Source organism: Lonchura striata, chromosome 7 (genome assembly GCF_050655825.1).
Source record: "Lonchura striata isolate lonStrDom1 chromosome 7, ASM5065582v1, whole genome shotgun sequence".
Taxonomy (NCBI): domain Eukaryota; kingdom Metazoa; phylum Chordata; class Aves; order Passeriformes; family Estrildidae; genus Lonchura; species Lonchura striata.
In genome coordinates this window covers 18,495,433-18,507,530 of record NC_140709.1, presented here as the reverse complement: position 1 = coordinate 18,507,530, position 12,098 = coordinate 18,495,433, and the positions used below count along the sequence as shown (strand labels likewise).

General features: G+C 34.8%; 1 protein-coding gene across 7 annotated transcripts in view; it reads right to left on the bottom strand.

Annotated features, from left to right (window-relative positions):
* Positions 1-12,098, bottom strand: part of SCN2A (sodium voltage-gated channel alpha subunit 2) — a 75,634-nt gene that overhangs the window by 11,778 nt on the left and 51,758 nt on the right. For all 7 annotated transcript variants that reach the window (XM_077785016.2, XM_077785018.2, XM_077785014.2 and 4 more), the window contains 4 exons: positions 5,585-5,705; positions 5,073-5,227; positions 2,854-3,027; positions 698-820 (listed from right to left, as the gene is read on the bottom strand). In XM_077785016.2, the coding sequence (XP_077641142.1) occupies positions 698-820; positions 2,854-3,027; positions 5,073-5,227; positions 5,585-5,705 (573 nt within the window). The remainder of the gene's footprint in view (positions 1-697; positions 821-2,853; positions 3,028-5,072; positions 5,228-5,584; positions 5,706-12,098) is intronic.

Genomic DNA, 12,098 nt, shown 5'->3' with positions numbered 1-12,098 from the left:
TGTTTTCAGGCTGCTTAGTGCTCTATAGATTATAATCAACATTTTACAATCAATATGGAAAGCAGTAAGCAACCAGAAATCATAAAACCAGCTCCATCTCTGATATGCTAGAAAATTTTCTTAAACAGATTGCAATGGTTCTAATACAAAAGAGAGAAGGTAATTTAATAGTGCTAATTTACTTATTAACATACAAATTAATGACAAAACTTATAGTTCTAAAAGACATTCCCAATTTATATATACAGAATGCTATGTTAAAAGATCTAGACTATGTATGATAGTCTAAACTGGTACAAAATACACATGTGCGTGTATACATGGATGCATGTGCACACAGTTTTAAGAGGAAGTATTGGAGCTTTTTTAAACTGTTCTGACTATAGTAGGATATGTTTGTATAGGATAAATTCTAAGTAATACTGTATAGATCCATGCAGTTGATAAATCCTTGGGCCCTCCATATGGAAAATATGGAAATGGGGAAAGGCCAAGGAGCCTCATTAAGTGTAACAATATGTGCAATAACACATGAATTCATATAAGCAGATGAAGCCTTCTGCTTATATGTTAGTGATAAATGTGCATTATATAGGATGGTAGTGTAGCATTTCTGCATGGATTGGTTGTTGATTATTCCGCATGCATTGTTTCCGTGGATGCATGCATTATTTCAGATTCTTTCACATTGTCTTACCCTCATCCCTTCAAATCGCGACAAGGCTCTTAGAGGTCTCAAAGCTCTTAGTGTCCTAAGGGATTTAATCGCACCAAGTTCTGAGTAGCCCAAGGCATTAGCTGTTAAGCTAACCAAAGAGACCTACACAAAAACAGAAAGGCAATATTGCTCATTCATCTTTATATCCTTCCAATATATATGGTGGGAATGATGCGTGCCCTGAACTTCTCAAGAAGATTCAAGGCTGGACCTCTTTCTCCAGGAAACCCTCTATAATGTAGAAAAATTTTTATGTCAGACAAAGTAGAATAAAAGAATATTCTAGGTACCTGTTGATGAAATCATGTTGATAGAATGGTATAAAAGTGCCTTCTATAGCCACATAAACCAGTCAACATTTGGTGGGATTTAAACAAAAATGAAGTCACATACGAAAACAAAACACCCAAAAGCTGGGTGAATTGGAATGGACAATTTAGGTCAGGACTTCCCATGATATCTTCAGAACTTGATGAGAATGTAAACGCTCTCAAAAACCACATCCAGACCTTGCTTTTGGTCAAATGTAACTTTCTAGTGTCCAGAAAATCTTATTCAACAGCCATAGCTACCAGTGCTGTTCAGATTTAACCGGACTAATCAAGACTGAGAACCAACTGTTTGTTAGACAATGGTAGAAGCTTCACTGTTAGGCATATCCACACTTCATTACATTCCCTGTGACTCCTTTAACCACTTCATCAATTCTGGCTTGCATTACGCTGGTCTGGTCTGCAGGCAGATGAGTAAATAAACTAGAATAGCTGTAAAATAAATAATACAATTATCTTTCATCAATAATCCTTGGAAATGTATTTCTAATAGCCATTGGGAAGAAGTGGCCCTAATAAATCAAAAATATCACCTATTTATATCCATTGAATGACCTTCCCTTCCATCCTTTCTGCTCTCTCAATTCCTTCATCTACAAATGGATCTTTTTGCTTTTTTATTTCAATCCACTGACTACAGATAAAAATAATGCTTCAGCTATTAATTTTTTTAATTAAAAAAATGCACCAAGGTAAGATTGACATGAAAAATGAATAAAGCTATTTATAAGGGTCACAGAAGTAACTAAACCACAGATTACCAAATAAGAATTAAATATTTGTTGACAAATACAAGTTCTACTGGGCATGGCAATTTACACATTGGATGATTGAGCCAATACATGTTTTACAGAGGTACAGACTCAATCATAAAATATTATATGAGCATATAGTCATGTCTTATAATAGGATTTGCAATTCTAGTCTGGATTTACAAAGTATAGTATTTTCCAAGCTCTGTGTAGTAAAGACCTCCCCTGTAGCTTTAGGGAGATATTTAGCAATTTCTATAGAATTCTGGTGCTTTCATAATGCACAAATAGGTGATTTAAGACATACCCTTAACTTGCATTCCATGGGAATTACATCTGTGGAACTGAGAGATAAGTCAGGATATTGGGGATGGAAGGGAACATCTGCTATATAGTCAAAGAGCTGCAGTCTTCATTTATGCTACCCAGCACTTTACATACATTGCTGAGCATGTAGACCTGAAATTACAATGCACTTCTCACTAGGTCTCCTTCAGACAAGTTGTATCTGCTCCTTGGTAGTGCAGCATTTGGAAAATCATGTGGGAACCCATTCTAAGGGGGCTCATCTATGGTTCTCTGAACTGTCTCTTTGAAGTCACCCCCATGATACAGTGAAAAGTGCAAGGGTACTGAATAGTACAGTGGAACTGACAATTCCTAGCAGTATTTTTCTTTCATATTGCACAGAGTAAGTGACAGGACACTTACAGTAATTCATTAGAATATTAGAAACAGTTTGAGAAATTGCTTCCATATACAAAAAACCCTGAAAAGGATGAAGAGCACCTTTCTATACCACCAAAAAAAAGATAGTAAAAAGCATAATTTCAAGAAAGAATTCCAACTTCATAAACCTAGAGAATTTTAAAAAATATCTCTAGAGAAATAAGTATATCCAATTTTTTTTCCATTCTGAACAGAATTATAAACCATACCACCCCAGCAGTTAAAAGAGAGTTTTTGTTGACTAGAACAGAAATCTTATCCTGAAAACATAATATTCTCTTTTTTGAAGCCTGTCGTACAGGACATGAAAAAGAATACATACATCAACAATCAGGAAATCCAGCCAGCACCATGCATTAGTGAAATAGGTTTGAAAGCCATAAGCAACCCATTTTAAAAGCATTTCCAGGATGAAGATATAGGTGAAAACTTTGTCAGCATATTCCAGCATGGTCTTGATAGTTTTACGTTGCTCTATGTAGATATCTTCAAATGCCTGTGAAAAAGATTTTTGAAGATATAATTAAATGTCTTCACAATTTGCAGTGTCATATAGGAATGACCAGGAAAAGATTTTGAACTGAAAAAATATACATGATGATAAAGCACGTACCTTTCCCTCAAGTATAACTTTGGCTTTCACTTAATACTTTTCATAAAGCTGGGTCCAAAAAGTATTAATCTTTCAGCTGAGCTGAACAGCAATATGCAAAACTTACTGTAAGACCACTCTTCAAAGTTCATTTTAATTTCTCTCCATGTTTGTGTGGCCAGGTTTTGGTGGAAGGAGCTAGAGGGGTGGCATCTGTGGGGAGCTCCTAGAAGTTTCCTCCATGTCCAGCAGAGCTGATGCCAGGTGGCTCCAGGACAGACCCACCATTGGCCAAGACCAAGCCAATCAGGAATGATAGTAACACCTCTGTGACAATATTTTTAAGACGGGAATAAAAAAGTATTGCACAGGCAGAATTTCAGGCAGAAAAAGTGGAGTGAGAATATATGAGAGAAACAGTTCTACAGATATCAGGGTCAGTGGAGAAGGAGGGGCAGTGCTGAGGGGAATCTCAGCACTGGAGCTGAGATTGCCCTGCGGCCCATGGTGCAGATCATGGTGAAGCAGCTGTGCCCCTGCAGCCCATGGAGATCCACAGAGATGCAGAGATCCACCTGCAGCCCCTGGAAGAGCCCCACCATGGAGCAGGGGTATGCCCAAGAAAGGGCTGTGAACCTGTGGGAAACCCATGCTGGAGCAGGCTCCTGGAGACCATGGAGAGAGGAGCCCATGCTGGAGCAGATAGCCCAGTAGGACCTGTAGGACCAGGAGGACTGGATCAGGCTGTGCTTGAAGGACTGTACTCCATGGAATAGGGACTCACATTGGAGAACTATTGCCTGTGGGATGGACTCACATCAGAGAAGTTCATAAAGAACTGTCTCCCATGGAAGGTACCCCATGCTGGAGCAGGGGAAGGACTCCTCTCCCTGAGCAGTGGCAGAAACAAGGTATGATGAGCTGACCATAACACACATTCCTGACAACCTGTGCTGCTGGGGGAGGATGTTGATCTGGGAAGGAGGGAGAGATGGGGCGAAGGTGTTTTTAAGATTTATTTTACTTCTCATTATCCTGCTCTGATTTTGTTAACAATAAATTCAGTTAATAGCCCTAGGCTAAGTCTGTTTTGCCCATTACAGTATTTGATGGCTGATCTCTCCCAAGCCTTACCTCAACCCATGAACCCTTCATTACATTTTCTCTCCGCTGTCCACGTGTGAAGTTACAGAGCACCTTTGGTGGGTACCTGGCATCAACTCACTACAGATAGCAAGGGCCTAATGACATTAGGATTTCCTTTGTGGGAGTTACAAATTTATACTAAAACTATATGAGGCATTTAAAAATGACTGTGTGATACAGCATTTTTGAAGAATAACTGAAACCAAACTACGCACACTAACTCACAAAGGAATCCTAAATGGAGATTATTCTCTTAGCAAAAGAAAATGTATACATTGACAGTGAACCACTGTGAATTGAGACAAGTGTAGAAAGAATATTATATTCTGCCCCTGCTATGAGAAACTAATTACTTCAATACCTACTCAGTCCACCTGATTTAACACAAATTGGTAAAATATCTGATAGAATTGTGTTGGCACCTTCCTCCTTAGTTTGACAATTTGAATTGCTGCTGATAAGTTCACAGCTCAGCTGTGTTTTTATTTAAATGTGTATTAAAAAAAAAGAAGCTATTATCATCAACATTAAGACATGTGAACACCAGTCTGATAAAACTAATTTCTTATTTCCATTAACACTACATTTTGAACTTGCCAAACAATTTGTTTCACAGTCCACAAGCAAATTCTTACATGTCCTACAATAAATGCCAAATACTTGCAGATATATATTTCTATTAGAACATACTTTATTTGGATATCAAATTCTAATTTGTTACCTGTAGCTATGTGATTAACAGTAATTTTAAATGCTTGCTGTTTAAAATCACAATAGTCACAATAGTTCCACACTTAATTTACCAGAGCACCGCTGCTGAGAAGAATCATGAAGACTATGAAGGTCTCAAACCAGTTGTGTTCAACAATCTTATAGCAGGTTTTCCTAAGATTCCACCAGATTTTCCCCTTTCCTTCTTCTACACTGACTTGACAGCATTTGAATCTCCGTACACACCCTAAATGTGATAATAAATGTTAAGATGTCAGAATAAAATAAATATTTATTAGGAATCACAATGAATGGTAATAATTTGACTTATTTCTTATCATAGTGGTACTGCATTAGATCCTTATAATTCCTCTTTGAGCATTTTTGTTTAGTATTTGAATTTAAAGCTTCATATCTTTTGCAATACCTTCCAAAGAAAGAGAGAGAACACACAAAAACAGTAAATCTCTGGGAGTAAGAGATGCTAATACTAACAGCTATTATAACTATAATCACTAAACTTCTGATTTTGAATAAGAAGAGAATCCTGCCCAAGTCTACACAACTAGGTCTGTTTATCTTGCCTTTATTTTGCTTTGCATACCTTCTGTAAAACAAGCTTCTGGCTCTAAAACTTCTTCAGGTTCTGCTTCTGGCTGTTCACCTTCTGGAGGTAGTCCAATATCAACTGTGCTGCCTTCTGATGAACTGGATGCATTCAATTTCTGTGGAAAAAAAACTCACATCATTATTTTTTTTCAATTTTATAATTTTGACTAGAAATGTATGTTGGAAATGTATATCAAAAGATTTTGAATGTATTCAGTGCTGTGATACTAAAATAAATTCTTATCTACAATCTATAAAGCCAAATTGCTCTACTACAGGTGAGGTCACAAGATTAGAAACTACATAACGTGCATTTTCGCTATTGAAAATATTTTGATATTTTCATACAAGGAATTGCTGATATTACTAGAGTATTATTCTGAGCCACACATAAGAATGTTTAAATGAAATTTCAGTAAGCTAAGAATGGGTGCTTTCCACATTTTGTACTTTTAATTATTCCAATCATGTGGCTGCATTTTACACTTCAGATAGCATATGTTAATACAAATAAATTTCCAACATCATGACCAAACCAACAGCAAGCTGCACAGATGTATTTTCATGTCTCAAGTAAATATTATTCTAGCAAGTCTGTAAAAAGCTAAGTCTAAAGTTTTAATGTAATGTTTTAATTATTATTGACATGAAAACACATGTTATGAGTTTTATAGGATAATTTAATTATCTTTATTTCCAAAAGAGCAGCACATTACTTTAGGAGCAGTAGCTGATATTTTGCATACTCACTTGCCAATGCATTTTCTGAATTTATTGTGCATTTTGAAACTACTTATTACTTTGGTACAGTACACATAGATGTCCAATTACTATGAAAGGCCAAAAAATTTTGAATGACTAAAGTGAAAACAAATGCTTTTAAAATGATAGATAATGTAATAAAATAATATTGCATCAATAAATCATGCCAATATTATAATCCAAACCTTAACAAATATTCTTTCACACCATCATATGATACTGGCAACAGACAAATATGAGTACTATAATAAGTAAAAGTAGTTTAATTACAGCATTCTATGACTCTTCTAATGTTATCACTATATGGAGTATAACATCAGTATATGCTGCATTGATAAGTAGCTAATCTTACAAAGGGAATGATGTAAGCAGTTTTAGAATAGAGTCTATAGGGAATTAATATTAAACAGAGATGTTCTATGATAACATTAAAGATACATATTTTTGCTGACACTTAAATCTGAAGTTAGAGGCATTATTCCTTTAAAACATTTCTGAGTAGCTTCACATTCTATACAGTTTTTTGTAAAGGAAATGTAAACAGTATTAGTCTGTGGATACAGAAAGTAACTTGAGACACTAAAGGAATTTTACATAGCAACAAATATTCAGTATGTTCTTCAAATAAAAAGATTCATTCTTTTCTCCCCCATTCTGATTCTATTGAATCACACTGACAATATATTGTATTGTGATTCTGACATCAGCTTAACTTTGATTTTTTTGTAAAATGGTTCACTGTAGAGCACATTTCAGAGGAAGGCTGAACAAATAGAAACATGTATTGGAGGGCAGTTGTATTGGAGCAGTTTCAGTGATATCTGCACACCCCTTTCATCCATGCTTTTTTGAAATTCCCAACTTAGACATTCATGTCTCATATTTCTGCATGAATTTTAACATCTATTATTTATATTTAACATCTGTTCAATGTACAAAGAGATGGATGTACACTTTTCTGCAGATTATTATTGACAAATTTCACATTGCAATATGTTTTAATTATACATAATGCATGGAAGTTTGGTCATTGTGGAATACTGCCTCTAAAATGGAGAAACTAGAAAGTATGGGATAAATACTGTAGTCGTCAAGTAAGGATCACATCATTTAAACATCACTGGAAGTCAATCATCAGTTTGAGAAAAAGCCAGAAATACCATAAATGCAAGGTACGTTAAAAAAAATTACATATTATGTTAAAATTTACCATTTATCAATACGATACAGTAAATAATTTTAAAACTGAGAAGTGACTGTTTTTATTTCATAGTGTTTTCTTAAAATGTTGCTTGCATCATTCCAGTCTGGAGAGCATTTCTAGCAGAATGCTGTAGTAGTAGCAGAGCAAACAAAAATTATGAACTGGCTGACCCGTAAATTTGAAAGACCTACTGTCCATTCTTTTACAGGAAAATCAGTGACTCAGATATTATGCAGTTAGTTTAATAAGCAAAAAAGGGTAATGGATTCCTATTACTGAAATTGCTTAAGAGTAACAGTTAACTCAACATGGAAGGTTAGATATAAGTACTGTAAGGAGAGATCACAAATATCAGATGGAAAGGTAAGAAATTACCAATAGAACTGTAAATTATCAGGAACATCAAAAAGACAACTTTATTTATGTGGGGCACTGTATCTTTCAAGTCTCTTCCTGTTAAAAATCTGCTATGCTTCATTTACAGAGCTGTAACAATAATCACAGGAGTTAAACTGAACAGGAAAATCCTAAATTGAATCAACAGTAGCTGATACTTGAAATGCAAAAATTAAATGCCTTATCCCACTGAGAACTCAGTTACTCTTCTGCTGATGCAACAGAGTATTTCCTTAGCATGCTGCTCTATTATACCTGAATTCAGCCCCAACCAGATCAGTATATTAAAAAAAAATATTATAAAAATTATTCAATAAATTCAGTCTGTAAGACTGAATCATCATTTGGGAAAAGAACAAAAAATAGACATTTTCAACAGTATAATATTTTTCTTTGTCATTTTTAACATTGAATTTATTGTATGGCATTATGTATAAAATTTATAAAATTTAATATGCATTAGAAATAGCTAGAAGGAATTTATGATACAACATCTCAATGTTTTATTGAATCAAGTAAGTTCAGTATGCTAGGAAAACTTTTCAGCAACATTTATGTATTTCCATAGCAAACTTATGCTCTGGTATAAAGCAAATGACTCAGGAACTTTGTAGTGATTTCTGTGTATTCAACACAACATGACCTGGCAATGGATCATGTTATTGCTTTCATGTTTGTCCATGCCTTAATACATAGGAAGACTTTTTCTAGCACTTACTGTGACTTACCAGTGTTCACACATATGGAATCCAGCTGGCTAGCTAGACTACCCCAACTGCAGACCCTGATATTTAGGTATGTAGCAGATATCCCAGTTCTTTATCTAAGCATATCTGACATTACCTTTGTACCTGGTAAATTGTTCTCTGCTTACCAGCATTACAAAAACCGGATTTAGGCAATTTACTTAAATGTATATAGCTTTTTTAAAAAATGAACCTATAGGAACAAGATAATAATCAAACCCAAGCATTAGCATTCATCTAAAGTGCATTTTAAGCTTTTTGTTATACCATGAGTCTAGATTTCAAAATGATTCAGTCATGCAGATTATAAGAGATTTATCAGGATCAAGCATTAGACCCTCTTGGAGAGTTATGAAGATAGAAATTTTCTGAATAGTATGCTAAGAGAATTATTCTCAGAGAAATCTGTTTTTCAAAACCTTAGAATGTATATACTCTACCTCCTTTTTGAAGAAAACAGTAAGAGGACAAAAGTAGTTACATGTTCCTAAAGCAGCAGTATATTGATTATCTTAGAGATTTAAATCACATGTACCAACAGCCTTGCCAGTCATGCTTTAGTCAGCAATACAGAACAGTATGAGATACAGATTTTAATTTAGCTTTCAAGATAGGAAAGCAGCTTGCATGGCAAAAAGCAGCAGCCAAGATTAGGTCAGGAAGTTTTTGACATAATTACTTTCTGAACCTTGACAGTATTGCATAGATTCATACAATTCTGCTTCACTTACAGCCAGACCACTTCTAACATTTCTTTGTTTGTTCCAAATATGGTTATCTGAGAGTAGCTGGACAGCTCTTAGCTTAACATTTTTAACAAAGCCTGAAATTTCATGATTGGCCAGGATGCCACTAGTAGATGTTGAAATCATAATTTAAGGGATTGAAGGACCAAAGAGCAGGACAGACATAAGCAAGAAGATGGCACCAAGAGGAACCACCATTTTGATTTTGCTTTCAATTTCCTTTCCTCCCAAATACCTGTTAACATGCTAAATAATGGAAATTAAATTGGTTTTAAATTGGTTTAAATTGGATGTCAGTATGAAAATTAAATGTTCTGTGATATAAATGGCAATATTATATCTAAACTATCCAGTCTTTTTCAGTATGGGGATATCACTTATAAAATCTCCCAAGTGGTAGACAACATTGTGATTCCACAGGTGCAATTAAGTGGAATCTGGATGTCACTCTTTCTAGTGCTTATACAGTTAGGCAGAATAACTCTATAAGTACAAAAATCCAGAACACTGTAAATCAAAGCAAAACCATTTTGTGGTGATTATTGGTTGCAAATACTGCAAAAAAACCCCCAGTATCTCTAAATTACAGTCCACTCTGGACTTTATTGATTTATTTATTCATGAGAATTTATTAAATGAAAATATTTGCAAAAAACGTTGTATGAAAGAAAAAGCATTTTAAGTAGCAGGGGAAATATGCTCCAGTGGGAAAAAGCTCTCCCATCAAAACTGCTTTAAAAGGCTCTTTTATTCATACAAGCAATAGTAAAAGGGTATTTCTGAAATAGAGTAAGGGAGTTCTGTTTGCAAATATTAATTAAGCAAACTTCAGTTAACTCTAACATTAATAACATAATTTCATCCACAATGAATCACAATATGCCAATACAGTGTTACCAATTCACAATACAAAGCCTAAATTCTTCAGAGTATCAAGAGATTTTAAATAATGAACATTTTAAAATCAAAATACATCTTATTAGAATAATTATTCATTATAAAATAAGAGGAAAAGCTCTGGAGCAATTATGATTTACAAAACTGAAAGCAGCAACTGTGGTGCTGTAAATATGGCATTGCTTAATTGGTGAGATGTAAATCACACTGAAGCTGAGGAACTTCCAGACATTTTGATCCAAACTCAGTAGCTTATTTACTTGAATGCTAAACTTTGTTTATTACTGATGAGATGAGAATAACTTTAAGTTTCTCAAGGCAGACAATTTTAGCTGTTTGGGGAGGTAATAATTTTTTGACCATAAATTAAAGAGCTATAATAAGATTGAATTGGGCCACATCTTGCAATCAGTGTTGCCTTTGCACCTCTACACCTAAGTGTGAGCATAAGTAAGAGCAGAACTGATCTCTGAATGTTTAACCAGCCAAATAACAGTTTTGTATGAATTCTTTCAACCAAATTACGGTCACATGCTTTGACTGCAGAAATTAAATTAATTTCATGCTTAATGGTGCTCCAGGTACTGCATATTAATCTCCAAAATAACTAAATGCTTATACAGGTATGAAAGAAAAGCACTTAACAAAAAAAAAAAAGTGAAAAAAAACCCATGACTATGATGAGTATGCAGGTTACCTCTATTATAAGTTAAAATACAACAATATGAAAGTTTTCTAAAGCAGCTAGCAGCTTTTCATTATCAACACAATTTACAGATGGACTTTTATATAAATATAAGCTTCTGATGAGAAACATGGCATATGTGTTACATATTCTGCCTTCCCTCAAAGCAAAAGAAAACCCTTCAAAAATAGAATCCTGAATTCTGTATCATCAAGATTGAGAGAGGTACATAGCATGCACTGTAAAATACTATTAAAGTATTACGGAGAGTATTGGAACCACAGAAATCCTGGGGCTGCCGCTCTTGCCTGACCATGCTGTGATGCAAGTCCTGAGGCTCAGCAGGGAGCAGCTGTGCATGTTGGTACTTATTGCAATGAATGGGACAGGATCATAGCTGAAGAGCATGCAGGCCAGTCCATATTGGCTAAAAGGTGATTAAATAGGAGACAGAGAGATGTATAACTTGCTTAGGTAACCTGTGTAAAACTGGTGACACGATGCTCTGCCTCGCTAAAAGGCACCAGAGCTGCCCGCTTGACTGATCCAGCTTGGTTCTACTCCTGTGAGAAGTAAGAATGGTAGGACATGAAGTTCAGGACACAACACCTCTGGGTTTTTTTGCACTGAATATTGCTTACAGTAAAATATACATTATTAATGTGTCTGCAACAGCATTAGAAGAGCCCATTTTCTTCAAAGCATTGAAAAAAATTTTGTCATTGGTATATCTTGGTGTCATTATTGGTCTATAAGTTACATTTAACATAAATTAATTATTACCTCCTATTATGATTATTTTAACTAATTATTATACAGTCATACATGTACAACAAAATTTTCCACATAAACCACCCTCATAGTACTTAAAAACCTAAAATGGAAAAAAATATAGTTTCTACACTAAATAGCAGTACTGCAGCTCAAATCCACAGACCATTATTTATAGGACAATGGACGCAGTACAGTGGTCCCACAATTATAAACGGTGTACTTCCATGATAAAGTCTTGTCTAGTATTTGTTCTCTAATTTCCTTATTATATTGTATTCACCTACTGACATTCTTAGGGA